Source organism: Condylura cristata, unplaced genomic scaffold, assembly GCF_000260355.1.
Source record: "Condylura cristata isolate star-nosed mole 26May11 unplaced genomic scaffold, ConCri1.0 scaffold00014, whole genome shotgun sequence".
In the NCBI taxonomy this organism is placed as follows: Eukaryota; Metazoa; Chordata; class Mammalia; order Eulipotyphla; family Talpidae; genus Condylura; species Condylura cristata.
In genome coordinates this window covers 9,774,837-9,800,321 of record NW_004567115.1, presented here as the reverse complement: position 1 = coordinate 9,800,321, position 25,485 = coordinate 9,774,837, and the positions used below count along the sequence as shown (strand labels likewise).

The 25,485-nt window shown below is 49.3% G+C and overlaps 1 protein-coding gene across 2 annotated transcripts in view; it reads left to right on the top strand.

The window, feature by feature from the left end:
- The window catches only part of ESYT3 (extended synaptotagmin-like protein 3), a 41,000-nt gene extending 15,515 nt beyond the window's left edge, over positions 1–25,485 (top strand). The window contains exons 2-23 of one of the 2 annotated variants that reach the window (XM_004682164.2): positions 2,236–2,277; positions 3,825–3,959; positions 5,180–5,256; positions 6,843–6,909; positions 7,478–7,567; positions 8,005–8,060; positions 9,318–9,438; positions 10,983–11,153; positions 11,838–11,920; positions 13,307–13,355; positions 13,581–13,670; positions 13,977–14,039; positions 14,128–14,190; positions 14,684–14,752; positions 15,365–15,451; positions 16,134–16,283; positions 17,843–18,330; positions 19,318–19,416; positions 23,483–23,614; positions 24,240–24,345; positions 24,846–24,895; positions 24,994–25,485. In XM_004682164.2, the coding sequence (XP_004682221.1) occupies positions 2,236–2,277; positions 3,825–3,959; positions 5,180–5,256; positions 6,843–6,909; positions 7,478–7,567; positions 8,005–8,060; positions 9,318–9,438; positions 10,983–11,153; positions 11,838–11,920; positions 13,307–13,355; positions 13,581–13,670; positions 13,977–14,039; positions 14,128–14,190; positions 14,684–14,752; positions 15,365–15,451; positions 16,134–16,283; positions 17,843–18,330; positions 19,318–19,416; positions 23,483–23,614; positions 24,240–24,345; positions 24,846–24,895; positions 24,994–25,030 (2,325 nt within the window). In that variant the 3' untranslated portion in view covers positions 25,031–25,485. Of the gene's footprint in view, positions 1–2,235; positions 2,278–3,824; positions 3,960–5,179; positions 5,257–6,842; positions 6,910–7,477; positions 7,568–8,004; positions 8,061–9,317; positions 9,439–10,982; positions 11,154–11,837; positions 11,921–13,306; positions 13,356–13,580; positions 13,671–13,976; positions 14,040–14,127; positions 14,191–14,683; positions 14,753–15,364; positions 15,452–16,133; positions 16,284–17,842; positions 18,331–19,317; positions 19,417–23,482; positions 23,615–24,239; positions 24,346–24,845; positions 24,896–24,993 lie in introns of those variants that run through there. The other variant, XM_012724748.1, reaches the window with a different exon arrangement.

Genomic DNA, 25,485 nt, shown 5'->3' with positions numbered 1-25,485 from the left:
CCCCCAGGCCAGGAGGGTGTGCAGGGAGGTTGGAGCCAGTATGCGCTGGATGTGCCAGGGGCAGGATGGGAAGAGGAGAGCAAGGGTCCAGCCTGCAGGCTCGGGCAGAAGAGGAACAGGGGTGCTGGTGGAGCCCAGCTGTATGCAAATCCTCTCTTCTGTGGGTTCCCCCTCCCCTGCCGTGGTGCTGGCCCTGCACTGGCATGGTCTCTTAAACGCTGTTTCCTTCAGCAGCCTGGAGCTCCTGAGGGCAGGGACCTTGCATTAATTCATGCATTCATTCCATAAATGCTTATGAGGACATTTACATGCCAGGCACAGGCGTGAAGGGGGCCGGAGTCTGAGTCAGCCCACTAGAGCTTCCGTCTAGTAAGCAGCAAGCGGGAAGGGCAAGTGGCGCTAATAAGACGTACTCAGTTCTGTGTTGGAGAACCAGCAGACACCTGGCAGGGACACAGATCCCTGACTTGGAAGATCCGGGAAGACTGCTGGGAAGAAGAAAAGTCTAAGATGCTGATGATTGAAGCAAAAGGGGAGTATAGGAAATATGTTCAAGCCCAGGGAATGAATGGTATGTGCAGGCCTTTGTTGAGCACAGGAAAGTCAAGGTGGCTGACCTAAAGAACGGGGTGGGAGGGTCTGAGAGCTGAAGCCTGGACTCTTCTCAGGAACCCCTGTGAGGGAGTTTTTACCCTATCGCTGGGCAGTATAGTGGGAGCAGTGGAGGACCTCACCTTCCACTTGCCTGGAACTGTGCTTGAGACCTGGCCCAAAGAAATGTGTGGTGACAGGCCGCCTCCCAGCTTTGAACTCATGGGCTGAGTTTAGCTCCTGCCCCACGCCCCCAGGGCTTCATCTCATCACTTGCCACTGTTCCTGTGGATTCCCTGGGACCGGGCAGTATCTTCCCATCACCTCAAGTTTAGGAAGTTCAGGCCACTGCCGGGAGCTGAGGAAACGGACTGGAAGGATGGCATGATATCCTGGCACTCAGAAAGACTGGGCTCCACTCACCTCTCAAGGCTCTTAAAATCAGTACTCCTACGAAAATTAAATTGCTCTGTCCCCAACTTGGGAATGGTGAATGGTCTTGGTCTGGGTCAGCGCTGGGCCCTCAGGGCTACCCTGGAGCCAGCTAACGGCCTGGCCCTTGGCAGTATGCACAAATGTGTGAGTGACATGGGCACACCAACTCCCTGCCTGGACGGTGACCCTCTGACCCTGGATGGAAAGGACAGGCCCTTTCTCCACCTTGGAAGGGGCCAAGGCCCACTGTGAATTGGATCTCAGGCTGACCTCATGCTCAGGGGTTGGGGGCACAGAGCTAGTGCTGGCCAACATTATTTTACTGGTCCATGCCAGGTGCCAGTAATCTGTTGCCCTCTGTTCCATGAAACTTTCTAGAGGATGGGAGTCGAAAGTTGAGGGAGTCGTTGCTGGAATGAGAAGCACAACAGACGTATTTGGAGTCTGGTTAGGCGCCCCCTGAACCAGGCGTGCCATGTAAGGGTTAGCCAGCAGGATTGTCACTTCACCTCCAGAACTCCCCTTACCAGGGATATGGCAGGACTCACCCGATAGGCCCAGGGCTGACGTGAAGTTGGCTGTGCGACTAGAGGAGGTGGCTGAGGGCCTCCCTGCTGGGGAGGGAGTAAGCCTTGGGTGAGACGGATCGCCCCTTGGCACCTTCACCAGACAGGTGCCAGTGCCAGGGATGTGATGCCCTGTGTGATCTCACTCGCAAACATTGGCAAACATTACCAAACGTTCTCGACAGAGGCAATGGAATTAAAGAAACCAGGGGGTAGGCTGTCAGGGGTGAACCCCTCACTCGGGCTTCTGTACCTCTAGTGCTTCATACACAAATGAGCCCCAGTTCCACCCCCTTGCAGGCTGCAGCTGGTACAGGCAAGGGAGAGAGCTGCCCTGGAGTCCTGAGCTCCGCCCCCGGCCCAGACCTGCCCAAATTAACGTCTGAACCCTGAAGCCCTGAGTTTGGTGCCATCTGGTTACTTGCCACCTACCCACTAAATGGCACACCCATTGAAGGCAGGGCTGTGAGTCACCAGGTCCGGTGTCACATGGGTGCTCGGAGCAGATGGGAGGAAGAGCAGCGGTGCTTGGGGAAAGAGTGGGAACCTTCTAGTCAGCAAGCCCTGGCTCACCTGCACCCTGCTTGGCTCCCAGGGGTGGGCCAGCTTGAGTCTAATTTCCCTCTGGGTTTCTGTTCTTTAGATCCACTTTCCAGATGTGGAGCGGGTCGAGTGGGCCAACAAGGTAAGGCCAGGGCGGGGCTGACTTACTGCAGGCTTCTCCCCTCCGCCCACTGCCCCACAGCCCTCTGCAGGGGTGGGAACCTGCTGTGCACAGAAAGAGGTGGTCCTGGTGGTAAGCCTGTCCCGGAGGGGAAGAGGTGGCCCTTGACACTGGGGTGCTGGGCTCCTGCTTGCCTCTCACCCTCCCCACACTCGGGTTTTTTTCACTACCAGATAGTGCCTCTCTGCTTAATTTTCTGTAATTGTGAAATAAATGCATGGTTGGAGTAGAAAAAATAGAAAAGGCAAAGAATCAGAGAGAAAACGGCAGCCCCGCAGGGTCCGCCCATCCAAGATCAGTGCTTCCTTGGGAACGGAAGGCCGTGGTCTGGACAGCAGTGCTGGCTTTGCCGGGTTCCCTGTCCAGATCAGCCTGCTGTGCAGCCTTGCAGCAGTTGCCCAATGTCTCAGAGCTGGTTTCCCAATGTGCAGTGGGAATAATTGTGATTGTGAGGATTAGTGAGGCAATTAGTACAGTACTGGGCCTGGCACACATGAGCCCTGCATCCATCATCAGTGACCGCTGCTGGGTCACACGGGAGCCTCCCCTGGACTCTGCTAGCAGGATAGACTGGGCATGAAAGAGAACTTCCTGACTGCTAAAATGTCGCTGTCACGTGGAGCAAAGCTTCCCAACCTCTGAGTAAAACTCGGAGGAAGTAGTGGCCTATAAGAGGAGTAGCCGGAGTCCATGGCTGAACGCAGGGTCCAGGGCATCTGGATTAGCCTCGTCCTAAGCCAGTAGGCTTCTCCGGTGGCATTTGCGAGTAAGCTCACGCTCCCAGCACACAATGCCATCGTTCTCGCACCAGTCAACAGGCAGAGCACCGCACAGGGCACTAGAGACGTCACTGCCCGTCGGGATGAGGCCCCTTTGCCCCTCCCAACATGAAAGGGACACAGCGGATGTAGATGAACTCACACCAGAGGGCACCACTCAACCAGGGCCCCGGGGCTCAGAGAGCAGTGGGAGAAGGCTTTGTCCCTGTGGGCTGGCTGACCCTGCCTCCTCCCCTACTCTGGTCACCAGCTCTAGCTCCCTGCCACCCTCCTCCCCAGGCCCCGTGCCTGGCTCCCAAACCAGAGCCGTGAGTCATTCTACAGGAATCAGCCAAAGGCAGCCTTTTATGTTGCTAGGAAAAAAATTAAATGCACAGAAAACAAGCTTCTCTTCTGAGGAGTTCCCCCCGCCCCCAAACCTCTGGCACAGCTGCTTCTAGTTTGCACCTGAGGGTAGATTTAGATAACTTAATTTTAGCGCACACCCAAAAGGCTTCGTAATACTAACTTCGGTGAATGACTGTTTCATGGTACAGCAAATCTCTGTGCAAGCATGAAAATCAGTGTTTGATAGATGGCTGGAAGGCAGGGCATAGGTGGGCAGGTGGGCACTGCCAGATAGGTGCTACCCAGGGCCAGGCCGCAGCACTGTCCTGGGCCACCGTGAGGCCAGGGCAGGGCCAGGGGGGTGTAGACCTGCCTGCCACGGGTCTCTTCCTGTCCTCACAGATCATCTCCCAGACCTGGCCCTACCTAAGCATGATTATGGAAAACAAGTTCCGGGAGAAACTTGAGCCCAAGATCCGGGAGAAGAGTGTTCGCTTGAGGACCTTCACCTTCACCAAGCTCTACTTCGGACAGAAGGTCAGTGCTAGCTAGTGAAGGGGGCTGGACCTGCCATGCATCTGCTGGGGCTGGACCTGCCATGCATCTGCTGTCTGTCCCCTCCCTTCGCAAGTCGGTCACCCAACTAGAGCAACCCACTGGACCTCCTGGGGGAGGGGTAGGCGAGGTGGACACCCCTGTGCTTCTCAGCCCGTGTGGGCCTCTCACCCCCCCAGTCCAGCACCACTGTCCACGGTCCTAGAAACTCCAGGTTCTCAGGACACCTGGCTCTGACTGAACAACTTCCCTTAAGCAAGCTTTGAAACCTGATGCACGATGATGGCAGGCAGATGAGAAGGTGTGCACGTCCCGCTGGTGAGCAGACATACGCTGGGAGAACACCTTCAGGGAGATAGATGGGGCCTGGAAGCAGTATTTAATTCCTGCTGCTGGACTGATTCTGGCAGGCAGTTTGAAGATGAATAGGTGACCCAGGAAAAGAGATTTTGTGTTTAATGTCAGGCTCCCTATTCCACACTGAGCCATCCTCTTGCTCCATCTGTGTCCCCTGCTCCTGCCCTGAAGGGCCATTAGTGGAATCTTATTTTGATTATCTGAAAATGCACCCCCAACCTCTGTGATTTCCATCACCTGGTAAAGAGAGGCAATGGCATCTGGTCCAGCCTGCTGAGAGGCATCTGCCAGCCCTAGGCCTGTGCCCAGCCATGTCCTGCTAGCCCTGAGTGGGGCCTGGATCAAGCAGGTGTGAGCCTTGGAGATCCTGATTTATGCCACTCACACTCTGCTAGGACTGGCTTGCCCCTGTCTCGGTGGATCCCTTTGTTCATCCCTTGTCTCATTCACTCATGACTGTCTGAGCATGGCTGAGTAAGGCCTGTAGACAGATGGGTGTGTCCATAAGGCTGCCATCTGGAAGGGCGCCATCCGGTTGTGGAGGCAGATGCATAAGCCCCGGATGACTACATGGCAGTATACTCCTATGACGTGGATACAGGAGTTCAGGATGTGGGGGCCGTGCCAGTCAGGGGGTGATGTTTCCATAGGCTTTAAGAGCCAATAAGCCTGCAGAGCCTGGCTCAGCCAAACTGCTTCTGTGGTGGTGATGCCTTTGGGATGTGGTGGGCTGCAAAGCCATCCCCGCTGGCAGCAGGAGCAGGGCTGGAGGTGGCAGATGCTTTTGACAATGTCAGGAGAACCTGGTAGAGTAGCTGCAGGCTGACTTCCCGCTTCTCTTCCAGTGCCCCAGGGTCAATGGCGTCAAGGCGCACACTGACAAGCGCAACCCGAGACAGGTGGTCCTGGACTTGCAGATAAGGTGAGCTCTGCCCACAGCATGAGTGGGAAATGAGGGGACATGTGGAGCCACAGCCAGGCTGAAGATGGGTGGAGTAGCGTGCAGGATGCTTTAACTTGGGGGGTGACAGTCTGTATGGCACACCTCCTCCAGACTGGGCACAAAGTCCCTGCTTCAGATGGGGAAGGGTGCACAGAGGAGAATGAAGAAATGACTGGTCTGGAGGGCTTGCTGCATTCTGGTCCCTCAGCCAGACCTTGCTTCTACCATCAGACCAGGCAACGGGCAGGCTCTGGGTGTGAAGCTCACATAGGGGAGCTTCCCTGGAGGCTAGGACAGGGTCACCTGGAAGGTCAGACCAGCTGCCACAGCGAGCATGTAGCAAGAAGTAGCAAGTGTGACAAGATTTGGGGACTGGGGAGGCCCAGAGAACTCTTATGAGCATCACCTGTAAGAAATAGGAGAACTGAAGTCTGTGACACCTCAGAAAAACTAAAGGATGAAAATACACACGAGCAACCACTTCAGTGGGTTGGGCAAGAGCACCTCTTTCAAATGAGGTTTGTAATGGATCTGAGTTGGGAAGAAGGGAGATTCAATCCAGGAAGTCTTCCTGGAGGTGGTGAGATTTGAATTATATGTTAATGGACAAAGGATCAGCTTTTGAGTTTCTAGAATGTTGTCATTCCTTTCCAGAGCCTCATATTTCCTGTCCTTAGCCCAAAGGCTGACGCACTGACAGTAAGCTGACAGAGCTTATTGGCTCTGGGATTCACCTGTCCCTACTTGGGGTCTGACCCTCAAATGTGTTGGGATGGTGATGATGCCAGGAGCACCTGATAGCCTAATATGCTGCCACAAGATCTTATATGAATCACTGTGGTAGTGCCAAGATCCCCTGCCACCTACCCAGCTTCCCAGTCAGCTCAGACAGCCCTTGGGCCCCCAAGTCTCCCTTCCTTCCTCTCCCTCACCCCCACTTCAGAGGTCACTAAGTATTCCTGTGACATGTGACAAAATATCTGTGCCTATGTCCTGCAGATATTTTGTAGCCACCCTCCTTCCCAGTAGTCTTCTGCTTCAGCCCTTTGACAGGGTCTTCTGTACCCCCTAAGAGCACACATTCTAGGATCGCTGTGCCCACTTGGCAAGAGCTGCCAGCCTGCACCTGTCCTTGCAGCCTAAGCCCTTGATCCCTTGGCCCACTCCACACTTCCAGCCTCCACAGGCTGCTGTGTCCTCCACAGGCAGAGACCTCAGCAGTGACGGGCACAGGCTCTGTTTGCTCAGAGCTCCTCCTCCATGTCTGTGGGTGGCAGGGGCTGTGGTGGTGCCCGAGTCACTGCCCTCATGGTTAATGGGATGTGCCTGCGTTGGGGAATCTGGGCAGCTGTCTCCTGGGGTGTGGGCCTGGGTCAGTTTCGCACAGAGCTGGGAAAGACCGAGGCTCTAGGGAGGCCATCACCAGGTGACACGGGGCTCAGGCTTGGTGCAGCTGGCACCTGGAATCGGGTTGAGCGGTGCTGGGCGAGTTCTGCTCCTTCTCTGAGCAGTGGACCTGCCCGTCTTCCACCTCCCTTGTCCCCCCCACCCACCCCCACTTTCAGTTACATTGGGGACTGTGAGATCAGCGTGGAGCTACAGAAGATACAGGCTGGTGTGAACGGGATCCAGGTGGGTGTGCCCCAAAGGAGTCAGGGTGCAGGGTGGGGTTCGGGGGAGCAGGCTGCAGATGGGGCTATGACAGCAAAGACGGGGGGGGGCTGCTTATAATGGAGAGGCTCAGGGCTGAGGTGGAGGGCCCCGAGCAGGCCCCGGGTTCACAGACCTGCTGCTCAGTCCTTTGGCTCTCTCCACACTTACCGGGGTTTTTGTGGAGTCTGGACAGGCTTTTGCTGCCCCAGAAGTGAGAGGTTTGTTTAAGAAGTGGGGCAGAGCCAGGACTTAGACACAGAGGGGTGGAGCTGGAGCTGGAAGCCCCTCCGGGTCCTTGCAGGCTGGGCGAGCCTGGAGCTGTGGGCTGTGCACCCCCGAGTGCAGCCGAGGAAGGCACTGGTCACTGCCCTGGGAACTGGCACCGCAGTACAAGGGTGCCCAGGCTTTGTTCCCCAAGCACAGTGGGGGCCTCCCACATTTGAGGCTGGCATGGGCACGAATGAGAGACCCCAGTGGCACCAGCTGAGCACAGCAAGCGTGAGTAAAGGGCGGCCAAGGACACTCACAGGCCCTCTGTGCCGTCCAGTTACACGGCACGCTGAGACTCATCCTCGAGCCCCTCCTGGTGGACAAGCCCTTCGTGGGAGCCGTGACTGTGTTCTTCCTGCAAAAGCCGGTGAGTCTCGGGGTTGGGTAAGCCCTTGGGATGGGCCTAGGTGCGGGGTTTGCACCCAGGAATGGACACTACCTAAGCCCCCTTCCACTGGGCCCTCCACGCTGCTTGTCTCATTGATCCTTCACGCAGCTCAGGTACTTGGCCCTGTCTGCCCAAGACTAGAAAACAGCTCAGGAAGTGCTTTAGTGGCATGCCAAGGTTGCTCAGGGGTCTGACATGGGGTCTGTAGCAGACCTCCCCCCGGGGGGGTGGGTGGGTCCAGTTCCATGCGGACTGGCCAGAGAGCAGCAGGTCTGACCAAGACCTGGGGGGCCCTAGCCCACCTGGCTCCCCCACAGAGGACATCCCCCGAAGGCTGCTTCTCCTTGAGGGTGGGTGTGAGGCACCGGCTGGGGGTTCTCGCTGGGGTTTCTGATGCCTTCCAACCTGCCCCCCAGCACCTGCAGATCAACTGGACAGGCCTGACCAACCTGCTGGATGCGCCAGGAATCAAGTAAGAGCCACCGGCAGGCCAGAGTTTGGAGCCTCCGGGGCAGCACCCTCCCCCTGAGTCCTCATTTGAGGAATGGGGGTCAGCATGGAGCCCACACCCCTGTAGTGGGGGAGAGAAGTGAGGGTGTTTTGGAGCAGGGGAGGGGCTAAGAGTGTGCCTGGGCTCTACGGGTGCGCATGGCCCCTGCAGCAAGCGAGCACACACATGCTGGGGGGTGGGCAGGGACAGTGGCTCTGCTGAGACAGGTGGCCTGGGACTAAGGTGAGGAAGGCGAGGCTCGGGCCTGGCCGGCTCAGCACCTGTGTGATGAGACAAGTAACGTCGCCTCTCTGGGCCCTTGCCAGACCACAGGTGCCTAGTTCCCCTAGCCCGGGATGGGGACAGTGATGGCGGTGCAGAGGGCGTGGACACACGCACCCCTTTCCTCCTCGCTCTACCCTCAACCCAGTGCCCGTGCTCAGTGAGAAGCCCTGAGGCCTCCCCCACCAGGGTCGCAGGCGCTGGCTCTGGAGGGTGGCTGACTGGCTGAGGCCAGAGAGCAGCTGGTCAGCCTTCTGGAGCTGGAGGGCTGCTGTGAGCATGAGCCCCCCCAGAGAAGCAGAGGAGGACACCAGCCCATGAAGAGGCGGGGTCCGCCAGGCTCAGCAGCTGCCCCCATTTACACCCACTCCCTGCCCAGGGAGGGCCGAGCATGGACTCATTGGTGACTTTCCTCAGCCCTCTGGCTACATGCAATCTGGTCATATATTTCACTTGGAGAGTAGTTTCTGACCACCTACTGCGTGCCAGAGCTGGGCCAGGCCCTGTCCCTGTGGGCAGGATGTGGATTTTGGGTGCTTTCGGGGAGGGGTACTGCAGTAGCAGAAGCTGGGCACTGTCCTCAGCCCCTGACACTGTGGACTCATACCTACCACGGCCTTGGAGGGCGGCTTCGAGTTCCTGTCTTGGAACTGAGAGGCAGGGCCAGGGGCCTTCCTGGGGTCACAGCACACGGGCACGGCCAGATGCCAGCACAGATGCAGCCACAGTGCCTGCTGAGCGCTCTCAGCTCCCTGCTGTGAGGCCTCAGAGCACACAGTCGCACTGGGGCTGTTAAATGTATACCCCACACCCTCTCCCACCCCACCCAGACAGGCTGGGGTCAGGGCTGCTCTTCTGGGCCCCCACCCCCTTTCCTCCTGGCCCCGGCTGCTGGGATGGGTGGAGGGGAGGTAGCGCCCCCTCCGTGGCTCAGCTCAGCGTGTCCGCTCTCTGCAGCGAGGTGTCCGACAGCCTCCTGGAGGACCTCATCGCTGCCCACCTGGTGCTGCCCAACAGGGTGACTGTGCCTGTGAAGAGGGGGCTGGATGTGACCAACCTGCGCTTCCCGCTGCCCTCTGTGAGTACCCGTACCGGCCAGACAGCTGGGTGCAGCCTTGAGGGGCTTGAGGCTCATGGAGAGCAGCCCCATTCTACAGGGTGAAGGCTGCACCTGGGAACCCCGAGGAGAGCCACATGGTCTCCTGCAGCAGGTGCCCTGGCTGTGGGCTCGAGCCCTTCAGGCCTGGCACCAGGGGCCTCAGGAGAGGGAAAGGGAGCCAATTTCACCACCGTGCCAGTGTGAGCGCCCACTCAGGCGCTCGAGGGTGGGGCAGGCGAGCCCGGCCCTGCAGCACACAGGCCGAGATGCTGGCACTGTCGCAGCCACATGCTTGGCAGCCTCTGAGTAACTGTCCAACACAACCTACAGCTAACAATCGGAAGCATCTGTCCTTGCATACATCCCACGGGAGACGGCTGTCAAGTGTCTACGATTCAATCTCTCATGGACACTGCTCTGTATTTTTGGCAGTGACCAGCTCTGAATATTCATAGTGATTTGTTTCATTCCGTTCTGTTTCTAGAAGGGGAAATGTGATTTTCACCTTAACTTCCTTTTGCCATCAGGTAAAATGCACGCTTCCGAAATCCAACATGGAAAACCTATTTTAAGGAGTCTGGCTTCTCGGGAGCCTTCCTTCCAGCCAGCCCTCCAAGCATTGGCTTTTTCTTCCAGTCTTTTTCATACGTATGGTCAGGGGCATATATTTGGTTATAGTCACCTCCCCCTTTATCTTTGCTGAGCAGCACACCACAGTGTCCCCCTCACTATGCCACGGGGATACTCCATGATGGTGCAGATAGGGGCCCCCGCGTTCATTCTGACAGCTGCATAGTACTCCACGCGTCAGTCTGCTCTAGTTCACTTAACTGTTCCCTATCAATGGACAGTTGTGTCTGATCTTTTGCAGTTTCAGATAGCCTCGCAATGTCTTTTTCTGTTTTTGCCAACCTGAGTGCGAATAGATTCCTACAAGAGGAACTACTGGGTTAAAGGATACATGCCCATTTATTTGCTGATAGTGCAAGCAAAGAGTTGTAGGCAGGAGGCCTAATCGCCCCTCAGCAGTTATTCCTAACACTGTTGCCTATGCCTGGCGACATAGGCCAGAGTGTGGGGGCTGGTGGGCTGAGGTCTTTGTGAGCACAAGGACCCACTGCCAGTAGCAGGCAGCACCTGCCTGGCTGTGCCACCTGGATATGGGGAAGAAATGATGTCAGAACTCGGTCTGCATGCCTCGTGGAGAGGGGCTGGAAGGGCCCTCCGCAGGCAGCAGGCTCGTGAGCTTGGGAGAGGAGCTGCTCACACGGCAGGTTGGAGGCAGGTTGGACCAAGCAGGCCAGGATGGCTGGGCTCTGTGATACAGTGGGCAGAGCCCTGAACTCTGGTCCTTGGCCTTGGGAGGGAGACTGATGGTTTTGGCCACTGTCTCTTCATCCAGACCACGGAGTCGGAGAGAAGGGGCTAGAGGGATGCCAGAGGGCTTTGGCTCTGAGGCTGCCAGCCTTGGGGCTGGCACAGCCCAGGCAGGAGCTGTGACCCTGGGGTTGGGGTATTCTCAGGGGGTGATCAGAGTCTACTTGCTGGAGGCAGAGAAGCTGGCCCAGAAGGACCACTTCCTGGGCATTCGAGGCAAGTCGGACCCCTATGCCAAAGTCAGCATTGGCCTGCAGCAATTCCGGAGCAGGACCATCTACAAGAATTTAAACCCCACCTGGAATGAGGTGTTTGAGGTGAGTCTCTTTGGCTGCTCTTAGATCCAGTGTGTCATGCTGGGCACAGACAAGGGAGGCCTTGCTCTCATAGTCCTCAGAGGGGACCAAAGGGCAACACAGGGCCAGAGGAGTGGACCTTGGGGAAGGCAGGCAGGATGAGTAATTCCTACTACCCATATCCATCTGGCTTGCAGAGGGGGGCTGCTAGGGCCCACCTAGCGTGTGAGGGGCTGGCCTGTAGACAAATTCCCACTGCCTGTCTCCTCCAACGTCAGGATTGAGGGAAATTTTGCAAGTGTAAGAGAACCTCAGAGGCAGTTGCCTCAACCTTCTCAGCTGCCCCTGACATTGCCGGACACTAGGAGGGTGATGTTCTTCCCCCAGTTCAACCACAGTCCCCTCTGCCTCAAGAACCCACTGCCTGTTCCATGTTGGAGAAAGTGCTCTGAATGCTGCAAGCCCCTCAGTGCACACAGTACCTGATGGTAGGCAGGCACTGGACCTGCTCAGCTGGTCTCTGACCCTCCCCCTGCTGCAGGGGTGGGCATCATTCGCTTCTTGGGTGGGTTTCTCTAAGCATAGGCCCTGACTCTGAGGTGGCAGGTGGTAGAGCCACCTGAGTTTGGCTGCCCTTGGGTCATGCTTGGAGCCGGCTTCATCAGTCACTGGGGCAGGTGGCTCAGCACACCTCTCTCCCTCCAGCTCATCGTCCATGAAGTCCCTGGGCAGGACTTGGAGGTGGACCTGTACGACGAGGATCCTGACAGGGATGACTTCTTGGGCAGGTAAGAAGCTGGCTGAGGCTTGGGGACAGTCTTCCCTCCCTGGGGCTGCTGGGCTGGGCCTGTTTCCATCTCAGCAACCTGCAACTGTGTTGGTCACTCAATACGATGACTGTGCCGGCAACTGGGCCCATCATTCCACATTCCAGTCCCGGACCTTCCTGACGTGTCCTGAGTGCCCAGCCCTGAGCTGGTACAGCAAAGGCCCCAAGATTTGTGTATCATGGGCACTGCCTTCTGTGCTCCCAATAATACACCCAGAACCCTCATTGGAGGAATGGGCGGGGACAAGACTGGTGTGCTCAAGTGCCCAGCTCCGAGGAAGCCTAGTCACCCTCTCAGCTCCTAGGTACCCAAACTTCTGATTAAATGTTTGCTGGTCCAGCAGTCCAACTTCCAGGAACCTCCTGTAAAATAGACACCTATGACTGAAGTGCTCGTTGCAGAAGTATGTACGGTAGCAAATCCAGAAACTAGAAACATGAATGTCCAGCCTTGGAGGATGCTGGCTGAAAGTGCAGATTCACTGCTGCCAAGCTACAGAATACTCTGCAGCTTTCAAAAGCTGAGTGGGACCCCCATGTTCTGACCTGTGTCTTACTAAATGGGAGAGTAGCTAGGAGTGAAGTCTCATTTCTCTTTCTAGGGAGGAGCTGGAAACATGTGTACATTTGATTGTGGTGTGTGGACAGAGAAAAGGCATGCAAACTGCCCACAAGGCTGTTCACACAGTCTTGGAGGGCCAGCGTCAGGAGGCGGGAAAGCTTTACCCAGCTCTTCACATTCCCCATTTAACTGGTCTCGGCCAACATGTCAAAAGTAGAAGCAACATGTACACAGTGACAACCTAAGAACTGTCACCAGAAGATACTCCTCATCATTTTTTATTTTCCCTTTTAATGAAACCAACCAACTTTGTAATGCTGCGGATTAGCAGTGTAGCTTGTTTTCTGTAATAGCATTTAGAGCTCTGGAGCTTCCACTTAGCCTTGGTTCAGGGGAGGTGGAGGCAGTGGGGATGGGGTGTTAGCCACTCTCACACATGCCAACTGGGCTTATTTCCTGGTATAAGAGAGTATCTGGGGTAGTCTTGGAAATGGGGGGGGGCACATTTGGGTTGCTAGAATGTTCGTGGGAGGTAGGGCCAAGTGTCCGGCACGTTAGAGCCACCTGCTTCCTTGAACAGCAAGCCCAGCAGGCATAGCTCTGAGGAGTGGACAGCTCCTTGGCTAATGTGGTCTCCCACTGGCTCCCTGAGATGCGTTAAGAATCTGTGTTAAGACCCCACTGAGATATTTGAAGACTCCCTGAGGGGGCCCCCATGTCCTCTGCTCCTTTGCCTCCTCTGAGCTGAGCTGACCCAACACCCTCCTCTTCCCATGTTTCCAGCCTGCAGATCTGCCTCGGAGAAGTCATGACGAGCAGAGTGGTGGATGAGGTAGGGCGGTACCCGGTACCCCTCCCTGTGGGTGGCACTGTTCCCTAAATAAGAGGAGTATTTATATCCTATAGCCACCTCTCCACTTCCTCAAACCCAGAATCCACTGCTAGGTTGGTTCACTTTTTCCCTGAAGCCATGATTAGGGCCTCACGGGATCTCAGAACAGCTGTTGCAGGAGCAGGCCTCTAGCCCTGTCCCTGAGCTCCCCACCCCCACCCACAGTGGTTTGTCCTGAATGACACGACCAGCGGTCGGCTGCACCTGCGGCTTGAGTGGCTTTCGCTGATTGCAGACCCAGATGCTCTGACTGAGGTAAGTGCAGCATGCTGAGGCTCCCTAGCAGCAGATGGTATTTGTGAAGGGAGAGAGGAAGAGGAAGTCCCCAGATCTTGCTTAGTCTCCACACAACAGCTCATCTCTCTGCAGCTCAGTCTTCTTCAGGGCAGAGCGGGGCCTTACAAGTTCTGCTAGTGCCTGTCAGTGCTGTTCAGAAGAGAATCCACCATGTCTGTAACTTGACACTTTCATGTTACAGTTGTATTCTCAGCCCCAATAAAAAGTTAGATTGTGGGGGATCCCTGTCTCCTGCTCCGGTGCCTAGTGTCTGTCTTCCTGTAGGACCAAGATGGCCTTTCCACTGCCATCCTCGTGGTCTTCTTGGAGAGTGCCTGCAATCTGCCGGTGAGTGGTGACGTGACCAGTGTCACCCTGGCCTCGGGCCCATCTCAAGTATCCATGAGTCACCTTTTACCCTATTCTTGTGTTGCAGAGAAACCCCTTTGACTACCTGAATGGCGAATATCGAGCCAAAAAGCTCTCCAGATTTGCTAAGGCAAGTGTGTATGTGGCTGTAAGGTCGAGTGAGAGCAGGTCCTGTGCTTTGTGGAGGATCCACACCCATGTCTGTGGTGGTTATCTGTGCACTCGCAGCCTGGAGATGATGGCTCTGTCTTTACTGAGTCTGCTGTGTGCCAGGCTCCAGACGTGGCAACTCACGTCCTGCATTTGTTAGGCCTGAATCTCGATGGATGGGTGTCTGTTTTTATTGCAATGCCTGGATCACACAGCTAAGGGAAGAAACAGCTGTTGGCTTTTTCCTGCCTCCTTAGCAACTGGAGCCTCCTATCTTTAGCTTGGAATCTCCATGAGTGAGCCCTGTCCTGATGCTGTGCAGTTATGGCAGCTGGGACTCTCAGAGTGGCACAGCCGGCTGGCCCCAGATCCTACTGATGCTTCTGGGGTTGGGATGTTGGGGGAGGGGTGGGAGGTGTGTCCCAAGCAGGCACTGCTGCCACCTTGACTGTGATGGATTTGCCCCTTCACAGAATAAAGTCAGCAGAGACCCTTCTTCCTATGTTGAGCTATCTGTCGGCAAGAAGACATATACAAGCAAGGTAAGACAGGTTGGTGTGTAGCTGTGGGATAAGGCAATCAGGATGCCACCATTTTCAGGGAGGGAAGAGGTGAATGAGCTTACACTGAATGCCTAGTAGATGCCAAGACACAATCTGAAGACTCGTCTTCAAAATAATCTCAGAATATTTTTCAAAACGCCATTAACTGTTCCCTTTTGACTGGTAGCTGGTGTCATGCTGTGCACATAAGTTTTTATAGTTCATGAATCTGAGGGTCAGTGATCAAGGACATGTCCAAAGGCATATGCTGGAAAGCAGCAGAACTAGGGTTCAATCTGAGGCCTGGCTCAACCCGTGTCCTGTCCGCACCTGCATAAAGTTTCAGTTCAGAAGCAGAAATCCCAGTGCCTCCCCTGGTCACAACCCACCCCACCCTGGAAGTGAGCTCAGGTGTAGTCCCTGGCAGAATTACTTCCTGGCAAAGCTCTCCTTGCCCTTGAGTCTGGTGCCCTGCCCTTATGCCTCCCACAGACTATGGTGGGTCTAGTCCTAGGGCTGACCCAGAGCAGGCTCCCAGTGACCAGAGAGAGAACAAAGGTTACTGGTATCCTGGTCTGCTCTTTTATTAATCTTTCCCTCTTCTGTCCCCAGACCTGTCCCCATAGCAAGGACCCCGTGTGGAGCCAGGTGTTCTCCTTCTTTGTTCACGATGTAGCAGCTGAGCAGCTGCACCTGGAGGTTTGTTTGAAAATGGGCTCTTGGAACAGAGCTGTCTAATCCAGGGGTGGGGTGGGGACCTGGAAGTGCACCCGGACTAGGATCTCCTGGCAGTGAAGTCAGCCCCTTGAGTGAGGGAGATGTTGAGGCTGGTGCCCAATGGGACTGGGTAAGAGACTTGAAGGACAAGCTGGCAAGTCCAGTGTCTCTCCTGCAAGTATTTCTGGTTGTTACACAGCACCTAGAGCGGCCTGTATTACAATCTACCAGCCAGGATGTTGATGATAGATACTTCTTTAAAAAAATTTTCTTTAAACCTTCATAAAAGATGTGTGGTAGAGAGGGCTCTTATAACAAAGACACAATGACTTGTCCAAGACTCATGGGACCTTACGGGGCCTTCAGCTCTGTCTGGACGTCTCATCACAGGGCAGCATAACTCATCAGTCCCTAGAAGACCCCAAGGCTCTGGGTGTTTGACAGACTTGCCTCATATAGGTCACAATTATGTCCTCCCCACCCCATTCTCTTCCAAGCAGAAGGTAAGAACCAGGCCTGATCTGGTCCCATTCTCAGTTTTCAAAATGTCAACAGAAGCATTTCATTTACTAAACTGAACTCAGACTTCACTAGAGTCCAGACTGTGGTGGTAGTGAGGGTGGGTTTAATTATCCTCTTGTTTTGTTACTGGCCCACTGCCTAGGTGCTTGACGATGACCAAGAATACGCTCTGGGAGTGCTGGACTTTCCCCTCTGCCAGATTCTTCCGTGTGCAGAACTTACCCTCGAGCAGCGTTTTCAGCTGGACCATTCCGGCCTTGACAGCCTCATCTCCATGAGGCTGGTGCTTCGGGTAAATCTTGCCCCAAGGCAGATGGGGGTGGAGTTATGGCTAAGGAGCAGGTGGACTGCTCAGCATTAAGTGTCCACTCTATGCCTAGAAGAATTTAGGAGAGGGATCCATATTTTTAATCAATTTTGGAATACTGCCAAACATTCTCAAACATTGCCTCTCCCATTCTAATTCCTCCTTTTAGAAGTCCTCCCTTGCTATGCCTTTCATAATCTCCAGGTCCCAACCTGACTTCTTTTCTGTTTACCAACTTTTTATCTCTTGGTGCTTCCTTGTGATTTTTATCAGATCTACCTTTTAGATCACTAATTCTTTCTTTGACTATGCCTAATCTACTGTTAACTTTTATGGGTTTTTTTTCAAATATTATTTTTCATTTCTAATTTTACTCCATTTTTAATCAATTTTAAAATACTGGTGTTACATGTCTGTAAACTCTATTATGTAAAGATCTTAGGAGTTAAATTTCATTATTTATTATGCATGTTGATATTTTTAATCCTGAATCATTTCTGTATTTTTAAGTCGAGATGCAAACATATATTCAGTGTTCCTTTATGACCTGGATTTGTTTCCAAGGAGATTCTGCTTTTGCTACAGTCAAATACCCCAAGGGTTATCACAAACCTGGGATCATTTTTATGTTCATGTCTTAAACTTTGGATTTTAAAGGTGGTATAAATATGAACCCAAAATTTATATGAAACAGACCTCTAAAGTATAGTTGTTTCAGGAAAGACTTTCTTTTCCTCCAAACAGGCTGAGACAGACATTTTTCATCATCGGTCTTTGCTAGTGGGTGGACCGTTTATCCTCTACTACTTTCGTACTAAAGAGATCCTGCCTTCATGGATCAGCACTTTGACCCAAGGCCTCTTCTAGTTCTTTAGATTCCAAGCTTGATAAATGGCTCTAGGAAAGGCTGCCTTTTTTTTTTCAGTTTTCTTATACCCTGAGGGTTTTCCTTTCTGTCTTAAACATTTGGCGGTGTTTTTACAAGGGTTTTTGCTTCATCTTACTGTGAATTCCTAGTAAGGTTTTTCAGAATGTTTTAAATAACCATATTGCTGGAAATGGAAGTCTTTAGAAAGGATCTTGGTAAACGATGACTGAAGAGGGAAGGAGTAACAAAATGACTGAGGTCTGAAACTTGTGTATTAGGACGTGTCTGAATAGTAAACACCTTTTAAGGGACACTGGTGATTTGCAAAGGTTAAGGTAAGAGCAAGAGTGGAGGTGCAGATATGGGAACCCAACTGTAAGGTTGGGTTAGGTCTCCAGCATCCTGTGTGAATCCAGAGATGGGGGCCAGTACTGAGTTTTCATGAACACCTAGTTGTGAAGTGGAGGAAACAGAGCATTGGTCTGTGGGGCCAGGAATAGTTTATTGAGAGTGGAGATGGTGAGTCCATTAGAATGGGTGGCAGAAGGGAACTGAGTTTTAAGAAAACTTTTCCTTCCAGAAAAGAGAAGGAATCATTTCCCAGGGGTTAAATAAAAAGAGGAGAAAGTAAAAGCACGAAGCCCAGCCCATAAACAACCCTGTCATCTGCTTACAGTTTCTGCGTGTGGAAGAACGAGAGCTGGGGACCCCATACACAGGACCTGACGCCCTAAAGAAAGGTCCTCTGTTTATTAAGAAGGTGGCCACCAACCAGGACCCCAAAGCCCCACCCCAAGGAGAGGGCCCTGCAGATCAGCCATGTTCCCCAGGCCCTACTCCTGATACCAAGGACGCTTCTAAGAATACCACAACAACCACCAGTGCCACTACTGCAGCCACCAAGCCCCAAGAGACAAGCCCACAACCCCAAGGCAAGAACTGTGCCAAAGGGTTCTGTGAGCCCATGGGGGAGAAGAAGAGTTCGGACACCATCTTCCTGACTGTCCCAGGCCCCCACTCTCCAGGGCCCATCAAGTCACCTAGACCCATGACATGCCCTGCATCCCCCTTCGCCTGGCCGCCCAAGAGGCTGGCACCCAGCATGTCCTCGCTCAACTCCCTGGCATCCTGCTTTGACCTGACAGATATCAGCCTCAACATTGAGTATGCACCACTCTGCTTTATCTTTTATAAAATCACCTATATGAAAAGTACCTTCTTGGATAGAAAAGTAGATATGAAATTATTTCTCTGTTCAAATTCAAGTTTTACATCATGGCTTCATGATGTGGCAAAGAGAACACAGCATGAGAGAGCGAGCAAGAGAATGCTAGACAATCTGGTATGGCTGTTAAGTATATATCAGCCATAAAATGGATGCTGGACTTAAGATTCCTTACAACAGAGAATATTTCTTGATTCTGAAGAGTACTGGGATGATGGTGAAAGCTTAAATATGGAATTATGCAATCAATGGCAACCATTTATGAAGTGTTTACTATGGGCTTAATACCTTGCTTATTTATTACTTGGTAATAACCCTACTACTAAAAATAATAATAACCTTACTAGATATTATCATAAATGTTGAATAATTTCCCTAAGGTCCCCAAAGAAGTTATGGTATATAACTTATATGGTATATAAGCCCTCTCCTGGATTCATGTTCTTCCTGTTATGAACATGAATCCTGGGTGAAAATGACTTTGAATTGAGGAACCTTACTGGGAATTATTAACGCACATGGCTCCCAGGTTGCTCATGCAGCAGATGCTTTTTTAAAATTATATATTTTATTTCATTCTTCATTTTCATACAATGAATATATGGTATCCAAGGAGTTCCCACCACAATTCACCCATGCACCATTACCATAGTTTCTTGGACCCCTCATTTTCCTTCCCCTCCCCCCAAAGAATGTCTCTGGTTTGTTTTCATTTTTGTTTTGTTATAATTACTATTTTTCCCCCCACCCCTTATTTGGGTCCCCTACATTCCTCCTATAAGTGAAACCATTCAATATTTTTCCTTTTCTTTCTGTATCTAGATGGGATCATGCTCAGTGAAATAAACAGATGCTGTTGCCTTGTGGGTAGGGGAAGAGGCAAGCACTTGTAATGGCAAGAAAAGTGACAAGCTTTTTCTTTTCAGAGATGGACATCTCAGGCAGCGGGGGCTGGGTGAGATTCAGCTCACAGTGCGCTATGTGTGTCTGCGGCGCTGCCTAAGGGTACTAATCAACGGCTGCAGGTAAAGGGATGTTAAAGAAGCAAAGACCTTTTGGGAACATCAGGTGACAAAGAACCAGAATGGGTACACTGGGAGCAATTGTAGGAATGGAAAGCCTCAAGGCAGGCAAAGTATTGTAATATACTGGAGAGGAGTGAGGTTTGATGGTGTCCAAGGTGCTCAATGGTGCTAATGGGCTTTGAAATTAAGAGGTTTGCTCAGACACAGCTTGTGCAAAACTGTCAGGTGGCTGGGAACCAGTGTATTTTCTCGTGTTTGAAAGCTCTACTTTGCTTTACATGAAAAGTACTTGTTTTCCAGACTTCATGAAAAGGCATCCTATCAGAACCATGCATTGTCCTTATGTCTGTCCTTCAAATGCTGCAGACTTTTGCTAGATTACAGGACAGTTTTATTGTCAAGGCCAACTAAAGCTGAATAGTGAATAGTTTCCCTCCAAATGTGTATTTTCCCTGTTTCAAAACTGGGATTCTTTAGTCTTCTGTTAACACTGTTACAGGTGTTCAACATTATAATGACATGTACATCTTACATTGTCATCACCATACAAGCTGACTCCTTTAACATTTTGCCCATGTCCCAGACCCCTTCTCTGGTAACCAATTTGCTCTATAAGTTCTGCTTGTTTGATTTTTTTTTTTTTAACATTCCACAGAAGTGATCCCATATGGTATTTGCCTTTACCTGCACTGTCACAAACAGTAAGATTTAATATAGTATTTCTATTCTTAATTTTTTTGAGTAATATCAATTCTTCATACATGAGTACATACATCTTTCCAAATGAATGTTTTCCTATTCTTTGGATAAATACTCAGACATAAAATTGCTGGATCATATATATTTTAATCTTTTCATTTCTGTACCAATTTATACTCCCAGCAACAGTGTATGAGTGTTCACATTTCTCCATGTCCTTGTCTTTTTGATAGTTTTGTCGTTTTACCAGGTGTGAGGTAATCTCAAAGTGTTTTTGATGTGCATTTCCCTTATTTTTTTCTTTTCAAAGAATCAACCTTTGGTTTTACTGATCTATTTTCTTTTTAGTGTCTATTTCTACTGATATTTATTAACTTCTTTCTGCTACTATGGGCTTGCTCTCTTCCTCTACTTACCTTAAGTGTTAGTTAGAGGTGTTTCTTCTTGATAGGCCTGTTATTTTTATAAATTTTCCTCTTAGTATAACTTTTGCTGTATCCTATAGATTCTGGTATGGCCTATTTTGTCTGCAGGTATTTTTAAATTTCTCATTGTCCCAATATTTGTTCAGTAGCATGTTGTTTAATCTCCACAAACTGGTGATTTTTCCATTTTTCTTGTGATTTACAGTTTCATGCCATGCGCCAAATACTTGAGACATTCTTCTTAAATGTAGTGAGATTGTGTCCCAACATATCCTTGAGAATGTTCTATGCATTTAGAATATGTATTCTGCTATTATTGTTACAGGGCACCCCAGTGTGAACTGGGCTGTCTGTGGGTTCTCACCCATGAGCCTAAAATTTAGTTGCTTTGCAGGCACACACAAAACTGTCAATAATGGGTTTATTTACAAAAAGGAAAGGAAAGGAAAAGGAACCACCCATGGAGGGAGAGAGAAAGATACAAGGTAACTAGAATATCTTACCAGCTTGGCTGACTTACAACTCTAGTAACAAACTGATAGCCCTCAGTCTCGTGGTCCGGAGAGATCAGTTGCCCCAGAGAGCAAATGAGCCATTCAAAATCACTCCCTAGTTACCCCCCAAAGTCCCAGAATGCCTGCTTAGCTCCGCCCTTGGGTCTTCCACAGTTCTCTTCTTGTTACTGCTGGGAATTGTAGTTTCCAATCACTGGAGTAGGGAGGGGGTGGAGTCCACAAAACTCTGCAGAGTTCCTTTAGGACATCCTTTCCCTTTAACATGAGATGAAATGTTCTGTATATATCTAGTAAGTCCATCTGGTCTAATATGTCATTTAGTATCAATGTCTATTTTCTGTCTGAATGATCTGTTGATGTATCCTACCAACATTGTGGTGTTAATTTCTTTTTTTAGGTCTATTAACATTTGATACTTCTGTATTAGTGCAGTATCTACTAATATTACATATTGGTGGATTTACTCCTTTGTCATTGTAATGATCCTCGATTTCTTACCTTTTTTGGCTGTACATATTTTGTTTGATTGTTCAGTATGGTTACACCTGTCTTCTTTTGGTTCCCATTTGTTTGGAGTATCATTTTCCATCCCTTTGCTCTGAGACTATGATTATCTATAGATTTGAGATTAGTCTCCTGAAGACAACATACATTTGGGTCTGTTTTTCATTTCAGCCTCCCACTTTGTGCCTTCTAATTGAAGTTGAGTGCATTAGCATTTATAGTGATTACTGACAAATGAGGCCCACTACAGTCATTTTTTCTGGTTGCTCTATATCTCCATTCTTTTTCCTTGTTTTCTGCCTGCCATTTTAGCTTGGTGGTTTCCACAAGTTTGTATAGATAACAGCCCTTTGTTTCCTGCTGATACTTATATTCATTTACCTATACAGGTTCGAACCTTTTCATTTTGCCTTATGTTCTTGATAGAAAAAATTATTCCATTTTATAATGTAGTGACTTTATCACCAAATTGAAAGTATATATAGTTCTAATTCCCTTTGGACTTTATTTTGTAATAGGGCTGTAGTGAGCTGATTCTGCTGCTCACATTACTCAGTTCTTTGTATTTTTGTCTTTTCAGGTGTAAGAACTCCTTTCAGCATTTCTTATAAGGCAGGTTTAGTGGTGGTGGTATATTTTAGTGGTGACCTGCTGTTGTGTAGGAAAACTTTTATCCTTTATATGTGAAGAATAACTTTGCTGGGTGAATAATGATGGGCAGCTGTTCTTATTTTCAATTATTTTAATTATGTTTCACTGTTTCCTGACCTGTAGAGCTTCTGCTGAGAAATCTGATGATCACTTTAATGGGGACAACTTTACAGGGAACTTTTCCTTGACTGCCTTTATTACTTAATCTTGACAGTTTTAATAATAGTGTATCTTAAGGTTTTATTGAGGTAATTTAAGTGTCCTGTTAACTTTATGAACTTCTATATCCAGTTCCTTCCACAAGTCTGGTAGTTTTAAGCTATTTCTTTCAAGTCCTCACTAGTGTATTCATTTCATTTATTGAGTTCCTGAGCCCCAGAAGTGTTAAATTTTATTTTCAATCTCCTTGGTAAAGAGAAACTTTGTACTTCTCTTCATTAATTTTATTATTGAACTCACTGAACTGCTTTTCTGAGTCTTGTGACTGACTTTTATCATGAGTTATTTAGAATTCCCTATAAGCTAATCATAATTTTCCATAATTGTAAGTTTAGATTCTAAAGGGTTGTCATTTGTGTGTGTGCTGTTACTGTAATTTTTTATGGTGCTTGCCAATTAGCTACTTCAAATAGCCAACAGAGAAACACCATTCTTATTTACATAAACCTTTCTTTGCTCTGATTCAAACATTTCAGCAGATTGGTAATGTTGCTATAGTGTAATTTTTTGTTGTTGTTCCTTACCTGAGTTGCCTCTGGCTATATTTGCTATCTGGTGTCTTTCCACTCCCTCTCTGCCAAAGGTGTGGGTTAGCATCTATTGTCATTGCTGCTTATGCCTCTGGGGTTAATGGTGCCTGGCTGCTGCTGCAGAGTTGAAGTCATGGAAATCATAGTTTCACTGCTGTGGCTGGGGGGAGTCAGCTTTTATAGTTGGTGGTATATGCTCTAGGGACATGCCTTTACTACCAACAACTCATGTGATCCTGGGTCCATGAAACAAGCCCTGCTACCACTGCAATTGCATTCAGTGGGGCTTAGGCTAGGGATGCCTTTGCTGCCTTGTGGGGTACAAGTCAAATATGTGGGTCCCACCAGCTATGACTCCCAGTCTGCCCAACTTTAGATACACAGATGTGGATCTATGTGACACCCAGTCTGCCCAACTTTAGATACACAGATGTGGATCTATGTGACATGTAGAAGACCCTTTGATTAGTAGATGTCTTATTATAGATGCTGACATCACTTTCTTTAATGGCTTTGAAATTAGAAACCTCACACCCTGTACCAGCAGTGGAGCTGATCCCTATGTTCGTGTCTACTTGTTGCCAGAAAGGAGGTGGGCAAGCCGAAAGAAGACCTCAGTAAAGCGGAAGACTCTGGAACCCCTGTTTGATGAGACGTAAGCAAGCTGGCTTTCCCAGAGTGCCTCGTTAATTCACATTTGCCAAAATCTGTTGTGTGCCTGACAGCGCTAGACTTGTTTGTACAGGACAACATGATCTTTGCATTCAAAGGTTTCTGTACTTTATTGGGAGAAGAGAATTAGGACAATTTAGCTATTCACTTTTTATTTTTGTCATAGCAGTTAAATTGCTCATTATGAAGTATTTCTGATAGTAAGATGATTTGAATCTAGCCAAAATGTTTTCTTACACACTGTTTCTCATTTCTGGCTATTCAAGTTGACCTTAAGCTACATGCTTAGGAAGATTTTATACCTAATAAACTAGGCAACTAATTTTAAAGGAGACTAGTTCATTAATATCAAAGAGTATGGGAAACAATTTCATTTAATATTCTAGAGTCAAAAGTAAGGGGGCCCTGACCCAAGTATAAAAGACTATCAGAATTGCTATGGGGAACATAGGAAGATATTTCTAGAAGGCAACCTCTACCCCCAAAATAAACTTAGGCATACATAGGCCTTTGTTGAAAAAACACTATCACAGGATAGAGCTTATAGATGAAACATTATTCTTAACAAAAATGATTAAAACATGTAATGTCCTTTTTGCTTCTTAAAGATTTGAATTTTTTGTTCCTATGGAAGAAGTAATGAAGAGGTCATTAGATGTTGCAGTGAAAAACAGTAGGCCACTTGGCTCACACAGAAGAAAGGAGCTAGGAAAAGTAAGTACATGAGGAAGTCTTGAACCCCTTTATCTTGACTGGTTTTGGAATACACTCTCATTAGAACTGCATTAAAGACACTAGATTCCAAATTAATTATACAATCATTTGAACAATAGTAGTAAATACTCTTTGATAATGCAGTATTGCCTGAATCACATTATCAATATTTTTGTAATGGGATTTTATTTAAAAGTAGATGGAGAGAAAATCTCCTTATACTCATCTTTTTAAGTCTTCTACATTACACCCATTTTTACAGTTGAGCCAACTATGGCATCTTGCTTATAATTATGAATCATTTAATGAATAAGGCAAGTTGTTCTATGACATTGATAATTTCTAAGGAATGACTCCAAACAGCAATTTACCTCTTACGCTATTGAGGCCTCTGCCTTTCCTTCTGCTCAAAACTCTGAAAAGCAAGGACACCAATTTTATGATTTGGTTCCATCTAGTACAGTTTTAAAGAAAAATAATTTCATTTTGTGATTGTTTAGGTACTTATTGACTTATCAAAAGAAGATCTGATTAAGGGTTTCTCACAATGGTAAGTGACCCCCTTTCATCATGTTAAAGTCATCCCCTATTTTACTACATTTCATTCCAATCAACACTAACAAAAGTCCAAACCTAAATGTCTTCCAGGTATGAGCTGACTCCTGATGGACAACCCAGAAGTTGATGTGCTTGATTTATCAATCACCTTTATATATGTACATATGTATATATTTTGTAATTTAAAGAACAGCCACTTAAACATATATACACACATAAGTAAAAATAACTACTGTCTTCCTTGGCCTTAGCTGTCCAATCCAGGAAGAAATGGGATTATTAAATGGGCTATTTCTCCCTAATAATCCACCTAATAACGAGTGAAAGATGTATTCCTGAACAATGAATGATCAGAGGTGGCTTTTTATTCCCAAGAGTTTTAAGCCCTCCTAGCTGCCACTTTGACTCCTGGAGGTTTGTTACTATGATTTAGAATTTGAGTATTCTAGTGCTAGAAACTGCTGCAGAATGTCAGTGCCTGAAAGGAACTGAGTTTTTTTTGTATCTCAGTAGAAGCCCCTATTTTTATTAAAAGCAAAATGTACACTCAGTTGTAATATGTCTTTTGTATTTCTAGTTTTC